This window comes from Lipotes vexillifer, unplaced genomic scaffold (genome assembly GCF_000442215.2).
Source record: "Lipotes vexillifer unplaced genomic scaffold, Lipotes_vexillifer_v1.1 scaffold636, whole genome shotgun sequence".
NCBI lineage: Eukaryota > Metazoa > Chordata > Mammalia > Artiodactyla > Lipotidae > Lipotes > Lipotes vexillifer.
Genome location: NW_006786547.1, coordinates 1,726,327 through 1,748,954, shown reverse-complemented (window position 1 = coordinate 1,748,954; position 22,628 = coordinate 1,726,327). Strand labels below are relative to the sequence as shown.

The 22,628-nt window shown below is 56.6% G+C and overlaps 1 protein-coding gene across 1 annotated transcript; it reads right to left on the bottom strand.

Moving 5' to 3' along the window:
• Positions 1 to 66: 66 nt before the first annotated feature.
• UBAC1 (UBA domain containing 1) lies at positions 67 to 19,436 on the bottom strand. Its single transcript, XM_007458986.1, has 10 exons — positions 19,246 to 19,436; positions 15,032 to 15,152; positions 14,145 to 14,218; positions 10,430 to 10,537; positions 9,242 to 9,344; positions 8,865 to 8,973; positions 7,971 to 8,190; positions 4,944 to 5,030; positions 4,080 to 4,218; positions 67 to 189 (listed from the first exon to the last, which is right to left on the bottom strand). Exons 1-10 carry the CDS (start codon positions 19,381 to 19,383, stop codon positions 74 to 76), a joined length of 1,215 nt encoding a protein of 404 aa, XP_007459048.1. The 5' UTR covers positions 19,384 to 19,436; the 3' UTR covers positions 67 to 73.
• Positions 19,437 to 22,628: the final 3,192 nt, after the last annotated feature.

Genomic DNA, 22,628 nt, shown 5'->3' with positions numbered 1-22,628 from the left:
GGCCCGCTCTCCCCAGCCCTCGGCTGGGAAGTAAGAGGCCGCCCTCCTGGGCCCGGCGGCTGGAGCACGCAGCCTACGTGCGGTTCAGGGTCTGGAAGATGCGGGAGATCTGCAGCATGACTGGGCCCGTCTCGGGGTCGTTCATCCACTGGGTGCTGTTCAGCGGGCTCTCGAGCATGTCTTCAAATGCTGCGGGGACACGACAGGGCTGCCTGAGGGACCGCACCCCGCAGACCCGGACATGGGGCTGCAGGAACTAAAGGGGATGTCCTCTATAGCCAGGGGCCCAGAAACCCCTTCTAGCCACCACCCGACAGTGTCTAGTCTGCTGATCAAGGGAGCTGACACAGGGCACTGCCGCTGGCAGGGCGGGGTGGCGTGCCCGTGCGCTCACGGGCACAGCGATTCTGGAAAGCAGTTTGGCACCAGCTACCGGGAATCTTAAAATAGTGACAGCCTGTGACTCAGTAACTCCACTTCCAGTCCTACCCTGACAAAACAGTCAGACGCAGAAAAGACTTACATAAGGATACTGTTGCCAATTTAATAATACCTAATTGGAAAACTCAGAACGTTCAATGTTAAGGAATGACTTAAGAACAACAACAACATTAAAAACGAGCAGTTCTTTGTAATGAAAACTTTGAATTTCTAAACACTTCCATAAAATGTCCGCCCACAAACAGAGGCGCCCCCAGCAAACAGCTCTACAGCCCAGACACACGCCGGCCAACTTGCTGAAGACTCACCAGCGACCGCAGAGCGGACGGTCGCCCTCACGTCTGGGAAGCACGGCTCTATACCAGACCTTGTCATGTCGGCCCACGTCGAACCATGTCAGTGAAAGTGGTCCCAAGTTTATGGGCTTCATGGGAAGCATTTATTCAAGGTGTTCACAGCTGCTCAGGGCCACAGGGCCTCACCGCAGGGCTCAGCACGAAAGTCTGATTTCATTACGTTTACGACCTGACGCCCCCCGCCCCCCCCCGCACCAAGCCCTCCTGATTAAAATCCTCAGCAAACCAGTTAAAAATATCAGAAAGAGAATCCAGAAAGATGACGTGACGTCTGAGAGAACGAAATATAGCGGGTTTAGCAAAAGTAATTCCAGAAGGGGGAGAGAGCTGCACAAAACGATGAAAAAAGCATTAAATATGAAAACCCAGAGATGAAGATTTATCTGAGGAAGGACTTTCTTCTGCACGTCTCGTGCGTTAAAAATGAAAAGTGCGGCATGCGACCAAGGATGCTTCTAGTGTATAAAGAGCCGTTAACAAAGCTCTGAGGTCAACAAGGCAGCTGAAACACGATGGATGGACGGTGCAGAGGGGACAAGTGAAAGAGCACCAATGGCCAGAAGTGCTCAAAGGAACAGACTGAGCCCCTGGGTCCCTGTGCGAGGAGTGGGGTTGAGGGCGGGCATCTCAGCCGGACAGAGGCCCCATCAGCTGTCAAGACGTCACCAAGAGCTTAAATGTCTGTATTCTTTGACCGGGTCATCTGACTTAGAGCTACCTGTCCTTAGGGAACCGGAGCTGCACCCAAAGAGTAGGTGGAGTAGGTTCAAAAGCAACAAAACGAAAAACAATCTAAATGACCAGAAACAGGGGAACAGCATTTGTTAAATAACGTGACAGATCTATAGAATGAAACACCTGTACCACTAAAATCTCATTTTTAAAAGAGTAAAAAGTGCACCAAGAGAAAAGGCATCAAATGGGATGAGAAAATAAGCAGGATAAAGTTGCCCCGCAGTGTGGCTGCATCTGTTCCAGACCCCGCGGGACCACCAGAAGGAAACCCAGCGACGAGGGAGGGGTGGCTTCTACATCCTCACGCTTTTCTGCGCTCTCCGAATGTTCTGTGATGACTATTTTACTTCATCTAAAGACATAAAGGTCATTAAAAATCCTACCGGAAATGTCTTGAGAGAAGTGTGTAGCTGCAGGGGTGCCCACAGCCCGGTGACCTCACAGGCAGGTCATTCTCTGCAGGCCGGGACTTGGCAACTGCAGGAGGCCTGGGACCCTGGGCCAGTGTGTGTCCTGTCCAGTCACCGACTCAGAGCCTGCAGACTGGGTGGCACTCACTCCGTGTGGTTTGTTTTAGAAATGGGAGAAACACTCAATTTAGCAGATGTAAAAAACCACACGGTAATCTCAATAGATATGGAAAAAGCATCCAATAAAACTGACCACCTATCCATGATTAAGAACTCTTAGCGTCTAAACTGGAGGGAAAGGGGAACTTCCTTAATCTGACCAATTATATCTTCAGAAATTAAAAAAAAAGCCTACAGCAAATCACACACTCAGTGGTCAGGTACTAAAAGAATCGCTTTAGAAAAGGCTTCGGACAGACCCCAGGCAGCATATGTGAATCTCCCGAGGTGGCCAAGGAGCCGGAGGGCGGGAAGATACGCTCTCGGTGTGGAAAGGACTGCCGCGCCTCTGGTACCAAGAACGAAAATAGCCTCACGGGGCTTCCCTGGTGGCGCAGTGCTTGAGAGTCCGCCTGCCGATGCAGGAGACGCGGGTTCGTGCCCCGTTTCGGGAAGATCCCACATGCCGCGGAGCGGCTGGGCCCGTGAGCCATGGCCGCTGAGCCTGCGCGTCCGGAGCCTGTGCTCCGCAAATGGGAGAGGCCACAACAGTGAGAGGCCCGCATAACGCAAGGAAAAAAAAAAAAAAAAAAAAAAAAAAGAAAATAGCCTCACGACGAGACACATCACTAAAGAGTTTGGGTACAAAGAGAAAAATCCCTACTTTATGCCGCACACACGTCCAGGTAGACCACAGACTTCAGTAAGAAACTTTAAAACTACTAGAAAGAGATAAAGGTGAAGGTCTTCCTGACCTTGGGATCAGAGGGCTTGCTTTAAAGATTGACATCATCAGTGAAACCGACACATTCAGCTGCATTAAAATACAGGACATCTGTTCATCAAAGTGATAAATAAAGAAGCCAGAAACCGACGAATAATCTTTGAGATCTAAACGTCTGTTAAAGGATCAGTGCGTGGCAGGCATGAAGTCTCTGAGTGATAAGAAGACGACCCAACAGGGAAAGCAGCCACACGTCAGGCAGAAGGCCTTTCCCAGCGGAGGCCCTAGGAGAGGCTGAAACTTCTGGAAGGGGCTGGGCCTTAGAGATCAGGGAAATGGCCAAGCACGCAGAAGCAGCTGTGCCTGCCTGGGCGACTGCTCTGGGAGGGCCAGCGGCAGGGGTTATGGCTGTGGACGGGGAGGGGTGGGGTGGGGGTGGGTGCCCTTTCTGGAAAGCAGGCTCAAAACACACTCTGGAAAGCAGGCGCAAAACACACACACACACACACACACACACACACACACACACACACACACAAACACACCCCTGGGCTGGCCCGTCCTGCAACAGGAGTGGCCACGGGAGCGCGCAGAGCAGCCCGCAGGCCCGGAAGCCACGCGGGCGCCGCCGGGCAGCAGCAGCGCCGCAGCGCAGTCAGCCACGGCACTGACGTCACCCACGCGATGAAATACTTTACGGCCCTGCGGAAGGTCGGCCCCAGCAGCTGGCCCAGAGCACAAGAGGCGGCGACTGAATGGCCTGCGCACACAGACACCCGCGGCAGCAGGGGGCGGGGGCGCCCCGGGGACTCTAGGCTAAAGCTGGGTGGCAGGAACACGGTTATTAGTTTTATTATTACTCTTCAAAGTTACAAAAATTATGTACGCTTTTGTATTTGTATTTCATCTCACAGTCAAAACAAATGCCAAAGAAACCCTTACAAAGAGTAAGAGCTGCAATCAACCAACAGCCCCTCACACACGGCCCTAACCTGCTGGGCGCTGGCTACACTCTCCCAGACTAGATAATCCACTTTAACTGGTTTTTCACACCTTGAAGGGAGTCACCGCACAAGAGGCTGTCACACCATGAGCACGACCTGATTTCCGGGCCCTACAGTGACTCGGGCTGCAGCCGCCCGGGACCCTGCAGGGGCAGCTGCTGGGGCGTGGCGACGAATAAGACGTATCGTCCAGTGACATCTGTGTGGCAGGCAGGTCCCGCCCCTGCACAAGCAGAAAGAAGGCACACACCTAGTAAGGTTTTAGGGTTGGTCAGGCCCAGCTGCACCACGGGGTTATCCAGGATGGCCTGAAACAGAGGGCTGTCGGGGTCGATGCCCTTGTCCAGCTCCTCAGGAGAGGGCCTGCGGTCTCCCAGCAGCCACTCGCACTGCGAACACAAGAGCAACAGCTGTTAGTGCCCTCCGGACCCCATCAACCCAAACACTGCAGCCAGGGCTCCTGGTCAGCTCCCAGGGCTGCCCTGACCGGCAGGGGCCTTGACAGAAAAGCAAGGCCAGCCCGGACTCAGGTGCTACACACGTCAGGACGGGCCGCACAGAGGAAGCACCAGCCTGGCTTTCCTGGCAGATCCTGGCACCGCAGCGCAACGTTAACGGCTGCAGCTTCTCCAGGCCCTGAACCGGGCGCCAGCTTCACCCGCCCGAGCGTTGGGAGAAGAGGTTAAGACACGCACCGCACACCTGGGCTCTGTCGCGGGAAGCGGCCCTGGGCGTGAGCGAGCACCTCTCGGCTCATCAGTGAGTGAGGAACGGCTAAAGCACAGGCCCGCCTCGCCTCCCTGGTTCCTGTGGGCCAGACTGGCTCTATTCCCGCAAGGGCACCAAGCTGTCGCCCCCAGCCCCTCCCCAGGCAGCCCTCCATCGGCCGCGGGCGCGTGTGCACAGAGTGTAACACAGTCACCCACAGGACGTGTACGTTTTTCTGAAAGGCAAAGCCCAGAATTTTCTCAATATTTAAAAAATCGCATACTGTTTGAACCATCTACCCCATTGTTTCACTTCAAAAGCAAAGTAACTGACTGCAAGGGAAGGTGACCGAACACACAGTGTTCAGGACACACGTGGTGTCACCGAGGCACGGCCTGGTACTCACGGCGGCGTTCTGCTGGTTGTTGTTCACTCTGAGGGCGTCTATCACTTCCTTCTCATCGAATCCCATCTCCATCAGGGAGACGACGGCCTAGAGGAGAAGCCGCAGGCCTCAGTGCCGCGCTCACGGGGGCCCCGGCAGCAAGGCTGTGGGGTTGAGCCACGTCTCACGAGCAGCACCTTGGCAGGGGTATCTTAAAGCAACACCGTGGGGTTTTCTCTCTCAAGACGCTGTTTCCCTAGAGCTTTACTGAAACACTTCTTGGTTTTCTGAACGACAGAGGGACGGAGCCGGGAGGTGGAAGGCGCACCTGCTCTTGGCCAGAGGCTCGCCTTCCCACCCCAGGTCCTTCTAGGTGTGTCCCTGTGACTGTCTGCGTAGACCTGTCTTCACAACCTCAAGCAGCCTATTCCAGAGGGCTCATCATCCAGGACGAGCGTGTCAGAGAAAGGTCACATCAGCAATTCCCATTTGAGGGGACACAAAAATGTCAGTGATTTGTGACACACCTTATCGTTAAAAAAAATGAAACTCAAATTAATTCTGAACGTGTTTAACAAAATTTAAGCCTCAAGTTAAACACATGCTGCTTTTTGGAGGGAACAACGACCCAAGCGCTCCATGTTTGGGGGGGTACACCTTTCGGACAAAAGTCACATAACGACACATTCCTTCACTTTATCCTTGACTTTTATTCAACAACCTTTGAAAGGCTCAACTCTGCCCAAAAAGGTAAAGGCTTCATCAAAGTTTCAAAGGATTCTCTTAATTCCCTGAAGGTCAGACCGTGCCCTTTAAGGCCCTGACGTCATCTTCCCCCAGCTGTCGCACGGATGTCGGCTGGCCTCACGCCGCCGGCCCCTCGGGCCAGCATGTGGATGCTCGCGCGGCCCCGGCACTCTCTGGCCTCGTGGATACCACCCCTTGCACTGTGCAGTCAGTCTGGACTGTTTAAGGAGAGCCCAACCGAAGCAGCAGCAGCTGCGGGCTGATCAGGAAGGTTCAGCTGGAGCGAACGGCGTGCAGTGAGCTCTTCAGAGTCAGCACTTTCTGCTTAGGACCCGCTTCCTCTGCCTTCCGGGGCCACTTCCTGTCTCCAGGGCCCCGTGAGCAATCGCTGGGCGCAGAGCCCACCAAGCAGTAGTATTTTGATATCAAGGTCACATAAAATCGCCCGGAATCTACTCTGAAACCCAAGGATAGGACGGCCTTTGCTGCTGGTTTCAATAAAAACCATCCTCTCTCCAGACTTCTGTCTCAGCCCAGGAAATGATGCCCCAGGACATCTGGGGGTGATTCCAGATGCTCCGCCCGCCTGTCTTCCCAGCACTGGGAGAGGGAACCTGCGCCCACAGGCCCTGCACCATCACTGTCCTGCCTACAGCTCGGGGGGTGCTGGGGGGGGTGTTAGGAGCAGGGGGTGCAAGGCAGCAAAACGTCTGTTTGGGTCTCAAGTCCAAGCCCTGCTGTCCGATCCAGTCTCCTCAGGATCTAAACTAACGTCTGGATCCTTACCGGCCCATCCCCCTGATTGGTACAGGATCAAAGGCCCTATAGCCCCTCAAGCTTCGACACCCTTTTGGGAAAATGAGCACGTTAAGACGGTCAAGAATGACACCCGGAGGAGGAAAGGCCTTTAAGTTGGTGACCAAGACCGTGAACTACCCGGCAGCGGCCCTGACGAGGCCCACGCAGGACCTCCACAGGAGAAAGCGTGGAGCCCGACAGCACAAGGACCCACCCACGGAGAAGCTGCCCTTCCCGAACAGGGGCCCAAGTGCCAGACCGGGGCTGGGTTCCCCAAAAGACTAAGCCAACGAGATACACTTCCTTCAGGGCCGGGAGACTCGCGACTAAAGTAACACAGGTATTTCTGAACACACAGCAGAACTCAAAAAGGGAAAATCCCGAAGAACCAGAAACAAAGGAACAACCAACCAGCCTCCCAGAGGGTGTGCCCTGCGGGGATGGCGGGCACAGGCCTCATCAGGGCGGGGCTGGGGCCTAACATCACACACAGGACACCGACCTTGGGTCCATGCAAGGCGGGGGGCTGGAGCTTCAAACCAGGACCCCGAGCAGGGTCTGCATCCCCAGAGAGAGGGGCAAGGGAAGACCCACACCCCGGCGCGTGGGTCACACTCCGCATGGCCCAGGAGCCCTGCCGGATGGTTAGCACAAAAGCTGGCCCCTGGCTTGGGGTCCCGCTCAACCCCGCAGAAGCAAACCCTGAATCAACCACAGAGGGCACCTCACGACCCGGCCACTGGGGAGTCCCACGGAAACACAAGCCCACAGGTGAGCCCACGATGAGGCATCACACCCTGAGAAAACCAGGCCACAAGCAGAGTCAGGAGGACACAAAGAATCGGAGCCCTAACGCCTGGGGCAGACAGAGCTATGATCTGAAAAAAAAAAAACAGAACATCCTCAAAATATGAGAAACAGCCAAGAAGGTTAAATTAAAATTAAACCTAATGACAGAAGAGAACAGTGAAAAAGAACAGGGAGACGCAAACGTATCAAACATGAGGTAACAATGAAGAGGTGGCCGTAAAGATGCACACTAAGGTCAGCTGGCCAAGTACAGCCAGAGGCACCGTGACCCCGGGCCCTTGAACCCCAGACGCCGGGTTACCTGGTGGCCGGCAGCCTGACCAGCCTCCCCGCTCACAAGACGGTCCCACGAGGTGGGCGGGTGACCCTCCAGTCTCTGGGCAGCACCCCCGACCGACCCCTCGGCTCGAGGACACTTAAAATACAGACAGGACCCGATGGCGAGTTTTTCAGAAGATGACAGGTGTGTGGACTAACTGTTCGGAGGAAAACACAGCCACCTGGATGCCAGTGAGGAAAGCTTCCAGCTGAACCCGGGGACTCGAGGGGCCCCAGGCCTGTCTGCAGACTCCTCCCCCCGGCCTCGCTTCCTACAGGGCCGGCGGCTCAGCCTGCGGTCGCCAACTTCACGACGCAGCCTCGGGAGCCCGACCAGCACCTCTACCTGCCCGACCCAGGCCCGTCAACACGTACCCGGGCGTCTGCGCGGAACTCCCTTTTCCTCCGGATCTTCTTGAAGATCTCCGTCAGCTCATCTCCGGCCTCCTCACCCTCCGCACTGGTCCCGGCGGCAGCAGCGGGGGCGGCCTCGGCACCCGCCTCTCCCTGCAAGGCTGGGCCTGGAAGCGGCGTGTCTATGGTGGGGTCTTCCGCGTGCTCAATCAGCCACTCCATGGCCTGGGGCACCGACATGCTGCAAGGTAAGACGGGCTCTGTGCAGCACCCCCAGGCCAGGGAACCAGGGCCTTTGTTTCCCCAAGAAAAGCCTCTTGGACTTCATGGCTTCCCTACCACGAGCTGCCGACCCCTGTAATGAGAATCTGGCATGTCTGGAGCTCTGGCCCTGCCCCAAACTGCCCTGAGGCCCCGGCCAGAACACGGAAACCCACGGGCAAAGTAAAGGAAACCAAACCCGGGAGGTACACCCGAGAGTTTGGGTCCAAAGCAAAGAAGAACACAGCCCGCTGACCATCCGTCAGTTACAGATGATTTATTTCAGATCTGAACATAAACGAAGGGCAAGTAACTAGAAATAGGAAACTACAGGAGACTGCTGAGGACACCACCACGTAAACTTCTGGAGTTGACCACGGCCCTGCTGTGAGCAGGCTTCGATTTGAGTTCCCATAAAACAACAGCCCAGTGAAATGCACAGAACCATCATCATACGTCACGTTCCCAATACGTGAGTCGATTTCCAACTGCCCTGAAACACCTGGAGATGCCCAGTCACGTTACTTCCGGGACATGCATTTCAGGTCCTCTTTAAACACTCACACGTATTGGAAACAATTCAATCAAAGGGTCTGGGTCCCACAGGGGACTCCACAAGACCAAGCCTGCCACGTCTGGCGAGGGAGCACGTACTGGTTCAGCCGCAGGGCCTTCACGGCTCTGCTCTCGGGAAAGCCCATCTCTGTGAGCTGCCGCAGGGCCGCCTCGTCCACACGGCTGTCCTCGTCCTCGTCCAGCATGGCTGTGGGCAAGACACGGCACTGTGAGGGCCTCAGGCAGCGCCCGGCCGCGCGAGGGGTGCTCGCCCGAGCCCCTTGGGGGGCAGCCGCAGTGTCTGAGCGCCAGGCGTTTGCGGCAAATCTCTCACAGCTCAGAAAAGCCGCGAGGGGACCGTCGGCTGTCGCCTGCGTCAACGCGGGACGGCGGGGAGAGCGGTCCAGCAAGCCTCCCCCCACTGGCCCTTTCCAGGTGCAGCTTGGGTGAGCGTCCGCCCTGGGGCTCGCTCCTACCGTTTGCCTTCTTAAATAATTCCACCGCGTCCGGGTTCAGCGCCAGCAACTTCTGTGCCACCTCGATGAGAGACACCAAGATTTTCCGGAGCTCCGTCTGGAACTGCAGAGAGAGGAAAAGATGCCCAACAAAGCTACTTGGATCTGAGATGACATGCCCTGTCCTAAAATTCCAGATCTGTGAGTCACACGATGTCCAGATAACTGAGGAGAACAGGAACGAAGTGTCTCAGGAGGGCGGGAAGGAGAGGCTCTGGCTGGCACAGAGTGACGCGGCCTCCCGCCAGTGACACAGACACACCAACACCTGGTGATGTCACTCAGCCCTCCAGCCCACGAGGAAGGCGTCTGGCCCACTGGTCACTAAGTGAGCTGAGAGCCCTCCTCTGGCTTCACTGAAGAAAAGTGACCGATTCCAGGGGCTCCACAGACACAGGTCTCTAATTTTCACCTGCAGCCGATTCATCTTCTCAAAAAGAGGGGCTGCTGGGACTGTCCCTAGAACCACCCCCCTCACCAGCTCCCTCCCCCAACCCCCATAAGTGCCGGCCATCGGGAGAGATACACGCACACACACACACACACACACACACACACACACACACACACACACACACACACACACACACACACACACACACACACACACACACACACACACACACACACACACACACACACACACACACACACACACGCTGGGGAGAGACAGGTGTGCCCGGGTTCCAATGCCCTGATCAACAAGGAACTCTCTGGAAGAGACCCCGGAGAGGCATGTTCCTGAAGCGAACCAGCATGGGGCAGAGACGTCCGACCCGCCCTCGGTCCCGGGGGCGGCCGCCCCGCTCCTGCCCAGCCCTCCCTCTGGAGCACTGGGAACACCCAGCCTTGCTAACGCAGAACTCTCCGACCCAAGATAAACAAGAGTCAGATTTCCCTCTGGAAGCTTTTTACCAAACTCAGGACAAAACTAACATTTTTCCCATAGTATCTATCCTTCCAGTCCTGCCTTTCAACGTCTTTTCAAACTTTTTATTTTGAATTAATTTGTTTACAAGAAGCTCCAAAATAGTGCATGAGTTCCTGTGTCCCCTTCGCCCAGCTCCCCAGGGGCTTCCGGGAACTCTCGCAGCCCCACGCGGTGGCAAAGGCTCCCAGGCGGTGGCCACAGGCCCTGCGGGCACTCACGTCTCTCATGTTGGTCTGCACCACGGCCCGGTCCATGTCGTAGGAGGGCAGGTTGGCGGTGGCTCGGAAGATAGCATCTCTATCCGGGGCTTTCTGCTCTTGTTTTTTCTAACAGAAAAGTAATTGGAAAGTCGGAAATGAGTAAAGAGCACCAAAAGGCCAGATCACGTTTGCTGAATAAATAGCTCTAACCAGGGGACGAACGAGTGTCCTCGGGAGCTGGAGCCATATACCCCTTGATGAGCAGGGAGGCTTCTGGAGAGTTCTGTGCATGGCCTCAGGGACAGACAGGGGACACAATCGCAGCCTGCTGGCGCTGGAGCGTGGCTGTGCGGGACACAGGGAAGACAGACACTGTCTCCTGTGGCCACAGAATGACCATCACGTGGGAGTGACGGCCGGGCGGGTGATTGCAGAGGACCACGCAGACTGGCCGAGAACACGCGCTCACCTTTGCTCCTTCTGGAACCCCGCATGCGATGGCGAAGGAACAGAGATGGCAGAAACAAAAAGAATAAAGGAAATACAACTGGGAGAGACAGCACCGAATTCTCAGAGGACGGCAAACAGCTGGAAGGACAGCTGGAAGGATGAGGCCGAGTGCGGGGAGGACGGCCGGCGGAGCCCGGGGCCCGAGGGCCAAGCCAGAGGGGGCGGGGCAGGGAGGGGAGCGAGCTGCTGGAGCCGAGGAGCCCGAGCCACGGAGCCCAGGAGCAGGGGCGCTGTCCTAGCCCCACGCCGCTCGGCTCCCGGGACGCTGGGCAGGAGGGGCGGCCACGACCCGCCAGGCACAGAGCAGCCAGTGAGCTCCCAGGGCCTCTGACGGGGACGTGAGGAAAGCCTGCGACGTGAACGACAGAGACCAAGACAGAAGCAGGAAAAGTAAGAGAGGGTGAAGGGGAGAGAGGAGCCTGAAGAGAGCGCCTGTGACACGGCACTCAGAGGGCCAGGGGCACAACAGGACGCTGCGACAGGCAACCTGAGGACAAGCGTCTAACTGGGAAATTTCAGCATCTCTCAGAAAGCAGGTCCGACATCCAACAGGAGGTCCAGAAAGAGAAAAGACAAAACGCGGGGAGGAAATCAACCAAAACAATCCAGAAAACTTCCAGAAACTCCAGCTTCCGTGTGCCAGGCACAATGAATGGGGAAAGACGTGCAACAAAGCGAGCCATGAAATTTCAGACCTCTGAACAGTTACCAGGAGATCCTAAAAATTCCAGATGGAATCAGAGAGGAGGAAACAGACCACGCAGAGGAAGGACAAGTAGAGCTGACCGGCTCCCACCCGCCACACAGACACCCTGGAGACGGGGCCAAGACCTCCATCGCGCACGCGGCTGGCGCTCGCTCAGCAGCCACCGAACGCTGGACGCGGGACCTCCAGACTCCTGCCCTTCCTCGAGGCTGGAGCGGGTCTAGTCCCAGCAAACCAAGAACAAGTCAAGAGCAAGACGCGCAACCCCACGGCAGGCACAAGGCGGAGACGGCTCCAAGACACCCCACGGCCCTGCCCCTGGCAATCACGGTTGCACGACCCTGGGCCTGTGGCGGGTGGATTTCACTCTGGGGTTAGGTCACATCACACAGCACGGCGACCTGAAGGACGTGACCCTCGGTGGGCCAGACCTAACCAGGCGAGCCCTGAATCAGGACGGGGCTAACTCTGGCCATCCAGATTCAAAGCAAGAGGGATCCAACGCGTGAGACCTCCCGCGGCTGGCTCTGAAGACGCCCTCCAGGAGCCGAGGGTGGCGCTGGCTCACAGCCAGCAGGAAAACAGGGCCCCAGCCCTCCAAATCGCAGGAACTGGATTCCGCCAAACCCCTGAAAGAGCTGGAAGCAGAGCCTCCCCAGGGGGAGGCAGACCTGACAGCAACTCCCGAGCTCAGGGCCCAGCTGAGCCCACCCGCCGTGGACCCAGTGAGCAGTGCACCACTCGGGGCTGCTCCGAGCTGGCAGGCCTGCGGTCAGGGAACACGCAGACACGGGGGATGCAGGAGGACCTGCACAGAGGGAGGCAGGCCAGCCCGGGCTGCACAACTGATGCGGGTGGACGGACGGACGGACGGACCTGAGGGGCATCTTCCAGGAAGTGGGAGCGGCAGATGGCCTCACACTTGTGACCCTGTTTTCAGAGGGGTTTATCAATTTTGGAGCAGAATCTGAAATATCAGTGATAAGCCTACAGAGAACAAACAAAACAAGGAAGCAATTACTGACTCCAGGAAAAACAAAATTCTACGTAAAGAAAGGACAGCTAACCTTAGCAAACCGCTCACTGCAGAAAGCAACACTTACATAATGGTAACAACAACGGGGACTCCGAATCTTTGACCAACGTTATGATCTGACACTCGTGGCAAGAGCTAGGGGGGGAGGCTGGGGGAGGGGCTACCCAGACCACCAAGCAGCAGCCAATAGTGTCTAAAGCTGAGAATCCAAGAAATAACAATAAGACGTGTTGTTTAGAAATCAGAAAGAGAATCACAGTGGAAAGAATTACAAGTGATTGCCTTCCGAGTGCGTGGCCCAGGACGGATAGGAGGCTACTGACTTTTATTAGAATACCTGTAGTATTATTTGACGTTCTAAATACACGTGCTACTTTGACTTTAAAAATTAATAATTCACGAAAACGGACGTTAACGTTTTACAATATTACATTTTACAAATACGCACAGAAAAAAAGGCGAGGGCCACAGCCCTGCAAGTTACCCAGAGCCGTGGGGGTGATGGGAACCCGCTGTTCACAGTCACCAAGGTTCACATTGTTGCCAACGACCAAAATGGTAACCCGAGAACTGGATCCACCCAGCAGTTCTGGGAAACAGGGCTGACTCAGGGGCAGGCCCCGACGGAGTGAGCAGCCGTGCCCGCAGCCTGCCATGCGGAGGCAGGTGTGGCTGCAGATAAGAAGGGCCTCCTCCCGGCTGCCTGGCCCACAGGAGACCCAAAATAGCTCGTTCCGCCACCAGGCCCGGGGCCCGGCCCAGAGTCTGGCCTGCTTTCTTCTGGGGTGAATGCTCCCGGGCGTTCTGAAGCGTAAGTAAGAAACACTACCCCTGGAGCCAAGGAAAGACGGGCGTTCACGTGGCTGCCCCCCAGCACGGCACTGCTCTGTCCCGGGCCTCTGGCCTCAGAGCAGGAAAAGGCCTGTTGACAGAGCACATCTTCCACGTACAGATGAGCCTCCTAAACCAGGCTTTCTGAGGAGCGAGCTTCCAGGGCGGCCACTACACAGGTAACGAGTGGCATGGTCTCCCCAGGGCGCCTGCGTCAGAGGGAGGACTCGGCCAAGTGGCAACTCCAAGGACCGACTCCGCGACGGCCGGCGCTCCCGGGGGCCTTCGCTGCCGCCCCTGCGCCTGTATTCCTTGCTCTGTGGGTGGTCTTCAGCGACTTCCTAACTTTCTTCTGTCAGGACTTCCTCGAGGAGAGGAGGGCCGGGAGCTCAAGATTAACCCGACCCGAGAACGCGCCGCAATCTCCTCTCTGCAGCCCCCAAAGCGCAGCCGGCCATCAGACCAGCCACCAGGAAAGGCGTCGGTCAACTGGCCAACCAGCCACAACAGAAAACCCCATGACCGTGCCTCCTGTGACCACGGGACCGGCAGGGTCCACAGACAACCAGCGTACAGATGTTTCTTTTCACGTCTTCAATGTGGGAGACCTCCCCTCACATCGATATCCACTTCCCAACTCTGAAACTCACCTTTTCTTCTGCTGAGACATCAGCCATCTTGGGCAGCGGGGCTGGAGCACGCTTTTTGATCAGCAATAAGACATCTGGGAAAAAAGTGCGCCGTGCTGGTTATTATCTCACATCCATAAAGTGGCATAAGGGGTGCCAGGTGACGCAAGGACCAAAGAGCAGGGGTCCCCTCTGGGCCCCTCTTCCACGGAGCGTCCACACAAGCTGCAGCCTCCCTTCGGCTCCCACGTCCGCCGGCCCTGCTCACCTAAGGCTCAGGCCTGGCAAGAACCTGGCTGAGGGTCACCAGAGGGGCCCGGCATTCTTGTTTTAAGGGCTTTTCTGTTTTGAAAGTCTGTGAGGTCGGAGCATCTGGTCTCACCCTCAGAGCTAAGCACCTGGGGTGTGGTGAGGCCACAGTCCACAATGTGGTCAGCGCCCAGCTGGCTCTGGGCTTGCCAACCAGATGCTAGGGAGGTTTGCAAACGATATTCCAGTATTTCCAGAACAGATTACTTAAGGGAATCCCACAATTAAAATCGTGCTTGCCTCCACACACAAACCTCTGAGTGAATAAATGGATGTGTGTACGTTAGAGCATCTTCCTAGATGTCTGAAACGACCGCCACAGCTGTACTTTCCAGCCCCCAAAATAAAGCCTGCAGCAGCTCTGGGGACCTTGGTTTTGCTTGGAAACAGAATCAATAACAAATTTCAATTTGGTTTCTCAGACGCGTGCTGCTCGTGCAGCCTCAGGGTCTGCTGTCTTCTTCCAGGGCGCACACTTTGTCTCCATAAAGGAAAATGAAACCGTGTCCCCGACGCGTCTCCCTGCTCAGCCCCACTCGGGGCGTCCTCGCTGAGGGTGCCGCACCCTTGGCCGCTCCCGGCCCGCGGGGCGCCCTCACCTCCGTCCTGGACGTTTTCCTCCAGGAGGGTCCTGGTGTCACTCAGCACCCTCTCCGAAGCGGCGTGCATCAATTTGCGATGGGTCACACTCTTGGGGTCTTCTAAGCTCCCACGAGTGCACTGGAAGAAAGAACCAGATCAATTAATTAATGATAGTAATAACACAGGACCTGACACCCGAAGCCGCACCAAGAAGTTACTGGTTTCCTTACGAGCTAAGAAATTAAAGCAGAGATGAAACCAGAGAATCCCTGGCAACGGTGGAAAAGCCAAAGGAAACGCCGCAGCACCTGGTCCCCGAGGGCAGCACTCGGCCACCAACCTGCCAAGTGCTGGCAAACAGGCTCACGGCTCTGACACAGAACACCCTGCTGGCCATTAGTGGCTACCCGAATTGCTTCCTTAGTCTAGAAGTATCTGGAGGGTGATTTAAAAGTGAAAATAGCAGCGCCGTCATTTCCCAAGAACCTAAAGATTTAAGTATGATTTGTGCACTTGTTTCCCTCCTTCCAAGGTAAACGGGAGGGAGCTGAGAGAGACGCACAGCAGAGAGAGGAGGCCGGTCCATGGGGGCAAGAAGTAGGGGCCTGACCGCCTAAACACCCACAAAACCCCGAGGAGACACGACTAGCCTCGGCTCGGCCCCCAGCTCACCAAGCGATGGCCACAGAGACCCAAAAGCAAGCTACAGATGTGGCTGGCGGGGCCCCTCCTGGGAGCCCGAAGGGGCTCACCTGGTACGCGGTTGTGTCCCACTGATCAGCGGCCCACAAACCCCAGAACACACACTGAGGGGGTGATGCTAAAGACCATGCTGGAGGGAGGCTGCTGCGACGCCGGGGACATGCCCACCCCAGGGTCCCGGTGCCAGGGTCCTCACAGCCTTCCTCAGTTAAGTGGGGCGGCCTTAGCGCCTCCGTCTGCCACCAAAGCTACCCTGCACACGTCACTGCTCCCCCAAAGAGAGAAGCTAAGCCTGTGCTTCACCTCTCAACACTGGCGTTTCAAGAGCAACTGGAGTTTTCAGCAATCTGACGCTGAAAACAGGAAAGACGGATCGTAAGGGAGTCAGGGCAGTCACAGATGCACACAAAACTGGGGCTGGGGGGTGGGGGCGGGGACAAAGGTGGAATCCAGCCAATAGTAGGACACACTCTGACCGTTTATGATGGAGAACACCCGCCTCCCTGGAATCTCACAGTGGCCCTGCTCCCAGGGAGGCAGGGTGTGCTGCCTCTAATTCTAACATTCGCGGGCTAACGGCTGACTCGCCAAGTTCATAATACAGTCTGTGAAACACAGTTTTCCAAAATAATCCTCATGCTGGTTCCTGAAAAAAACTGTACCCTGCAGCGCGTCAACAGGCGCCAGGAACAAAACATAAGCATGAGGCATCCATACTAGGCATGATTACTTCACTCTTTGTTCTCAGCAGAAGCAATGGAGCAAGCTGGGCTGTGATAGCAAAAAAGCCCCAGCAGAGCCCATCGCTCGACGGGGGAGGCTCTGACACCCACCCAGTGAACCGCTTCCTCCCCAGAAGAGCAGAGACTAGTTTCTCTCCCCCTTGATGTCATGTGTCACCTGAAGATACACCTTCAGTGATCTAAGCAATGTTCATAGCCGTACTAACAGGTTACGTACTGGCAATTTCATGCAGGTTTACCACACACAGAAAACACCTACCACATCGTAGATGTAACTCTCTTAAAATCATGAACCTCCTGTTATACAAGGTGGTTTACTTTGCCCCTTTCTCCAAGCTTGGGCTAGAGACCACCATGGTGGTCCCAATCTATATAATACCAAGAAGGGAAAGGCTACAACAGCAATCAATTTCTGTAAGAGTTATGATAATAAACCTTCAATAATAAAGCAACTTTATTAATTAAAAATATATACATAATAAAAATGTATAAAAAATAATAGAACTCGCAGGAGTACCGTGGGGGGAAGAAACCCACAGTGTCCTCTCAAGGTAGAGGGGAAGGAGGAAGGAAAAAAGAAGGCAGCAGGGGAAAGCCGGGAAGGAGGGACAGAAGCAAAGCAGCGACACCACTCAGGGACTGGTTTCCAGGGTGACATTCAAGTCCACAACTTGAGAACTCTCTTTCCTAACTGAAGCCTGCTGATGGGCTCCCGAGGCAGCGAACGCTGCCCGCAGAATGGGATGGGCACGGAGGTGGGAGTACTTTCTGACAGCTCGGCTCCGAGTCCCATAATTTATGTCGGCTCTTTGGTTGCGAAACTCCCCTGCTGCTCGGGTCTCTGTACCTGGAGAGATTGCAGAGTGGATAAAATCTCAGGTCAAAGCAGGGTAATGCCAGAAAACATCCCAAACGATACATCCCAACAGCAACGGGAATAACCAGTATCAGGAACATAATAATTAGCACCACGTGGAGACTGGCTGCCTCATTAACCCTGAGTGTGCTCCTGAAACCCCTCAGCAAGTGTCCGTGAATCAGAGTTCTCCCTTCGTTCCCCTCCATAAAACAACGTCAGGACAGTTACGCCAATCCTTTACCATCAGTGAGTTTAACTCAGCGCCACACGAATTTACCCACTCGCTTCTCCTGGCCTGACTCGGCAAGTGACATGCCACGGCCACGCGCTTCTGGACTGACAATCTATTTCCTTTTGCAGGCATGCCTCGTTTTATTGTGCCTTTTTGCTCTATTTCGCTTCACAGATGCTGTGTTTTCTACAAACTAAAGGTCTGTGGCAACCTTGTGTTGAACAAGACTACTGGTGCCATTTTTCCAACGCCATTATTTTTAAATTAAGGTATGTGCATTGCTTTTTTTAGACATAATCCTATTGCACACATAATAGACGGTAGTGTAAACATAACTTTTATATGCACTGGGACATCAAAAAATTCGTGCAATTCGCTTTATCGTGCTAGTCGCTTTGTTGTGGTGGTCTGGAACTGAACCCGCAGTATCTCAGCAGTGAGCTGGTATTAATCCACACGTTTGTTATGGGCCCACCAAGAGTCTGGCCCTGGGTGTGTGAATACAAATCCAGCCCTCAAGGAGCTTCCGTCCTGAGTGGGTGAGACACAGCATCTCAGGGAGGTTTTTAAAAAATGTACCGGACAAGCAACGAGCCTGGCTCTAAGAACCTGCATGCTCATGGAGCTCCCAGCCTTGCAGCTTACTGCTGTCGTGGTGGTTTTCTAGATGGTGAAATCACCTGACTGGCTCAGAAGTAAAAGAAGAAAGCAGCCAAGTGTGTGAGCCTGGATCCCCCTCCCCGCTGATGTGAGACTGAGACTGTTATCCACATCCAGCGCGTTCCAGAAGGGGACTGCCAACCAGAACGCTCCCTGGTCTGTCGTCTGACAGTTACAGAACACCTCCACAGAACCATACTCCCAAGAGGGACCCAACAGTACTTTACAGGCAGTCACTAGAACAGCAACTGTACGTTTATTCTTGGAGACCACACTAATAGATACATCACTTCTCACATGGAACGCACACTAAGAGGCTGTGGCCTCTTTGTCCTAAATTCCGACATGGAGACACTAGACGGTGCGAAAGATCGAGTTTCCTTAGGCAGCCCGTTAGATAGACGGCTTGGCCTGCCACACGGAGTCGAGAAGCTTACAGAGGTAAAGCCAAGAACTACTTCCAAAAACTAGCACCCTAAGGAACTGGACAAGGAATACTTCGTGGGAACAAACTTTAGAAAGTGGCCCTCTCGGCGAGAAGCCCCTTCTCCCGGACCTACCCACGCAATCGCTGTAAAGGCCGCCGGGAAGCAGGGGCGCAGGGACGAGTCCCGCGGCCTCACTGTTTTAAGGGATTCCAGCTACGGGGCACCAGTGGCCAGGGCCAGGCCCCGGCCCCCATGCCAGCCCCAGGAAGCAGCTCCAAGCAGCCGGCTCCGCAGCTCAGGAGAAGGCGCCTCTCCCGTGGGTCCCTACTTCCTCGGGCACTAACTCCCAGCTCCGGGACCCGCACCGCGGCAGCAAGCGCGGATGCTGGAAACGCTAGAGGCCTCGCTCCGGCGGCGACTTCGCCTCTCCCAGCCTGCGCTCCCGACGCGCCCCGCCGCCCGGGCTGTCGTCGAAGTTAAACCAGAGGAGACAGGGTAAAGCGCCCAGCCTGGGACCCGGCTCGCGGAGGCGCGTCCAGAGGGTGTCGGGGGCGGCCGGGAAAAGGGGCGGAGGGAGGGGGAGGCCTGGAGCCGCGGCCGGCCTTACGTGCTTAAGGCAGCGCTCCTTGAGCTTCTCCACCGAGGTGTCCTCGGTCGCCTCCTCCAGCCACTCGGCGCCGTCGGACGCGCAGACGTGCAGCCGCAGAACCTTGCCCGCGAAGATCTTCTCCTCCTGCACGAACATCGCGCCGCCGCCGCCGCCGCCGCCGCCGCCGCCGGGGCCTGCGCCCGCCGCCCGGGCCCTGAAGGTCACCGGGGCGGGCCGGGGGCGGGGCCAGGCCGCCCGCGCGCTCCCTCGCTGGCCGCCGCCGCCGCCGCCGCCCCGCCCCGGCTCCCGTCGGCCGGGCGCCCGCCACTCGCCGGGACCCGAGCAGTCGCTGCGCCCCGCCGCCTAGCCGCCGGGGGCGCGCTGTCGCCGCCGCGCAGGAAGTGCGTCACAGGGTGCGCCCGGAGCACGCCGGGAAGCGTGGTTTTCCGGCGGCCGCTTCGGCGTCGCCGCCGCGCAGGAAGTGCGTCACGGAACGCGCCCGGAGCGTGCCGGGAGGTGTAGTTCTCGGGCCGCTTCCTTCGTCCCGCACCTGCGTGCGCTCTGCGGTGCGGGCCGGCAGCCACGCGGGAGCCGGGAGCTTGCGAGTCCGTTTTGAGATGGGATCTTAGTGTAAAGTACACACCGGATCTTGAACAGTTGGGAGGCAAAGAGCATGAAAAATACCTCAACAATGTTTATCCGTTGGCTACATGTGGAAGTAATAGGATGTATAGGGTTAAATAAAGTATATTGAAATCGATTTCACCTGTTTCTTTTCCCTTTTTAAAGCTCTGGCTACCAGAAGATTTTAGATTGTCTATGGCTGCTGTTGTGTTTCTTTTGGACTGCATTGCCCTAAAGCAGAGTCTCTCTTGAGTGTGGCCCCCAGACCAGCAGCACCTGGGAGCTTGTTAGAAATGCGGGGTCTCCCGTCCCACCCCTATTCCCGCTATCATGGACTCCAGGGTGCTGCCCAGCGCTCAGGCTGCAGAACTGCAGAGGCACACTCAGACGGGCTCGTGAGCACCCACATGGAAGGAAGCTGACCTGTGCACTCAGTACACTCATTTCTGTGGGGTGACAAATATAAACGCTGCAGTTTGGGCCAGACCTAGGCCAGGTGACTGACCTGCACTCTCCCATCTCACTCATTCAAGAACGTTTGCTGAGCAGAGATGGATACAGCACAGTTCCTGTTCTCGGAGTCTGGTGGTCCCGGCATCTCACGCCTTCACCATTTTATACACACCTCATTTCCCCTATGACCATTGCGACCATGTCCAAATTCCTTCTGTCCAGTTTAGCCCCCAAGAGCCAGACCCTCTGCTGCTCACCGAAAACATAGTCACGATTAAGGCTAGAGACCAGGATATAGCCTGGGAATGGGCATTCTCACGCAGCAGATACAAGTGCTGGCTGTGGTGCCGACACGGTCTCAAAAGACAGGAGACCATGGGGGCAAGATGGGCCTGGTGGGGTAGCACCAGGGGAGCTTATGGGGCACAATGGCGTGTGAGGCTGAGGAGGAAGAGAGGAGAATGATAGGATGGGCAGAGCCCGCGGAGCGCGCTGGGACGGAAGGGAATGGGCTGAGGGAAGGAGACAGGAGGACGGGGAGGATGGGGCGGGGGGCAGGTGGAGCCGGGTCAGCAGAAGCTCTGCGGAAGCATCTGGCCTTGGCCGTGGGGCTGTGGGGAGCTGCGGCGTGGAGGTGGTGACCGAGTGAGGTGGGGTAGGAGGAGGACAGGAGGGGGCCTGGAGGCAGGAGGCAGTCAGGAAGCTCCCACACGCTTGCAGAGGAGTGATGCGGCGTGGGGGTGGGGTCTGAACGGCGCAGGGAAGACAGTGGCAGGAGGACGCGAGGTGAGCCTTGACGGGGCGGGGGCAGCTGTAAACAAGAACAGAGTGAAGAATGACAGGAATGCTTCCAGCTTGGGTGACAGGGTGCAGCCGCGCCACCTCCTGGAGGAGGGGGCGCCTCCGAGAAGGGGGTCGAGCGCAGCCTTGCACCTGCTGACCTGGGTGCGCAGGGGGGCTTCCGGGTGGAGGTGGCCAGGGGCAGCTGAGTGTGCAGGGCTGGAGTCAAGGGCAGCTGTCAGCTCGAGGGCAGTGGCTGAGACTGCGTTCCCCCTGCCCCCGCTCCACGTTACACAGAGTAGCCTGCGGAGAAAACTGAGGGATAAGGACAACTTGAAGCTCTGGTTGTGGCCCCATGGAGTCCAAAGCGGGGATTTCCAGGAGAAGATGAAAGCCTGTGGGAGAACTGGCGATGCCTCCCATGGACTCAGAGAGACTGTCTTGGGGGCCAGGTATAGCTCCGACTGCTGGGGCGATGGGGGCTCCTCGACAGTGGGGTGTCCCGGCTCTTGTTGGCGTCAGTGGCCTCTTTTGTTCCAAAGTCATCTTTTTGCGTGTGTGGGATGAAGGCCTGGGGAGCCCACTTCCTTTCACTATGTCAGTAATAAACCGCCTGGATCCAACAGCAGCTCACGGGGCCTTTATCAGCCGAATCAGCCAGGATTTGCGTGCCCAGTACCCTTCATCCGTTGAGTCTCCACTGACTTACCGATTCCTGACCTTGCAGCCTGTGCAAACCCAGCCCTTTCCCTAGAATGCAGGACCTCCTCCCTCAGGAAGACCGCCCCGGTTGCCCCTCCTCTAGGGCACCACTTAGCATGCTGTGAGTTGCCCACCCCTCTAATGGCTGACCCTGTTGCCAGAGCAGACCCCTGCAGGCTGGATGTCCTTAGTGATGTGTTGACAAAATATTTCTGAGGAGCCTGGACGTAAATAAGTGGTCTCCCATCAGTGGCACCTCCTCCCCGGAGGAGAGGCCAGTCAGCGATGAGAGGCCAGCGGTGGGCCTGGGGCAGGGCTCCCCTCCCAGGCTGCACGCTCCCCAGCCGCATCCACTGGGAGCAGTGGTGGGTGATGTCCTAGGACTCCCTGGACATCCTAGGTGGGTTCCTTCCCTTCTGAGCCTCCATCTCCTCTAGTACATAAGGATCAGGCTTCCATGTGGACACGGAGAGGACGCCCTTCAAGGAAGGCCCAGCTGCCCAGCTTCGGGGAGTGGTCAGCAGACGCCGGGCCATCAGCCCCTCCTGCAGTCTCGGCTGCAGAGAGTGGCCTTGTGAGGTCACGGCCCTCCCGGGTGGCTGGCCTAAGTGGCGTGTAAAGACCCAGACACTTCCCGTCAAGGGGAGGACCCGGCCCAGAGCTGGCCTGCAGCCTCCCCGCCCCATCCAACAGGTGCTGGTCCCTAAAGCACCTCGTGCACCTGAACTCAGCCTTGCTTCCCAAGACCCCACCTGGCGCACTCACCTGGCTGCCCAGCGTGTGTTTATTTAGTGCCTGCTATGTGCTGGGTGCCACTTTAGGGACTGGGGGTGCAGCAGGAA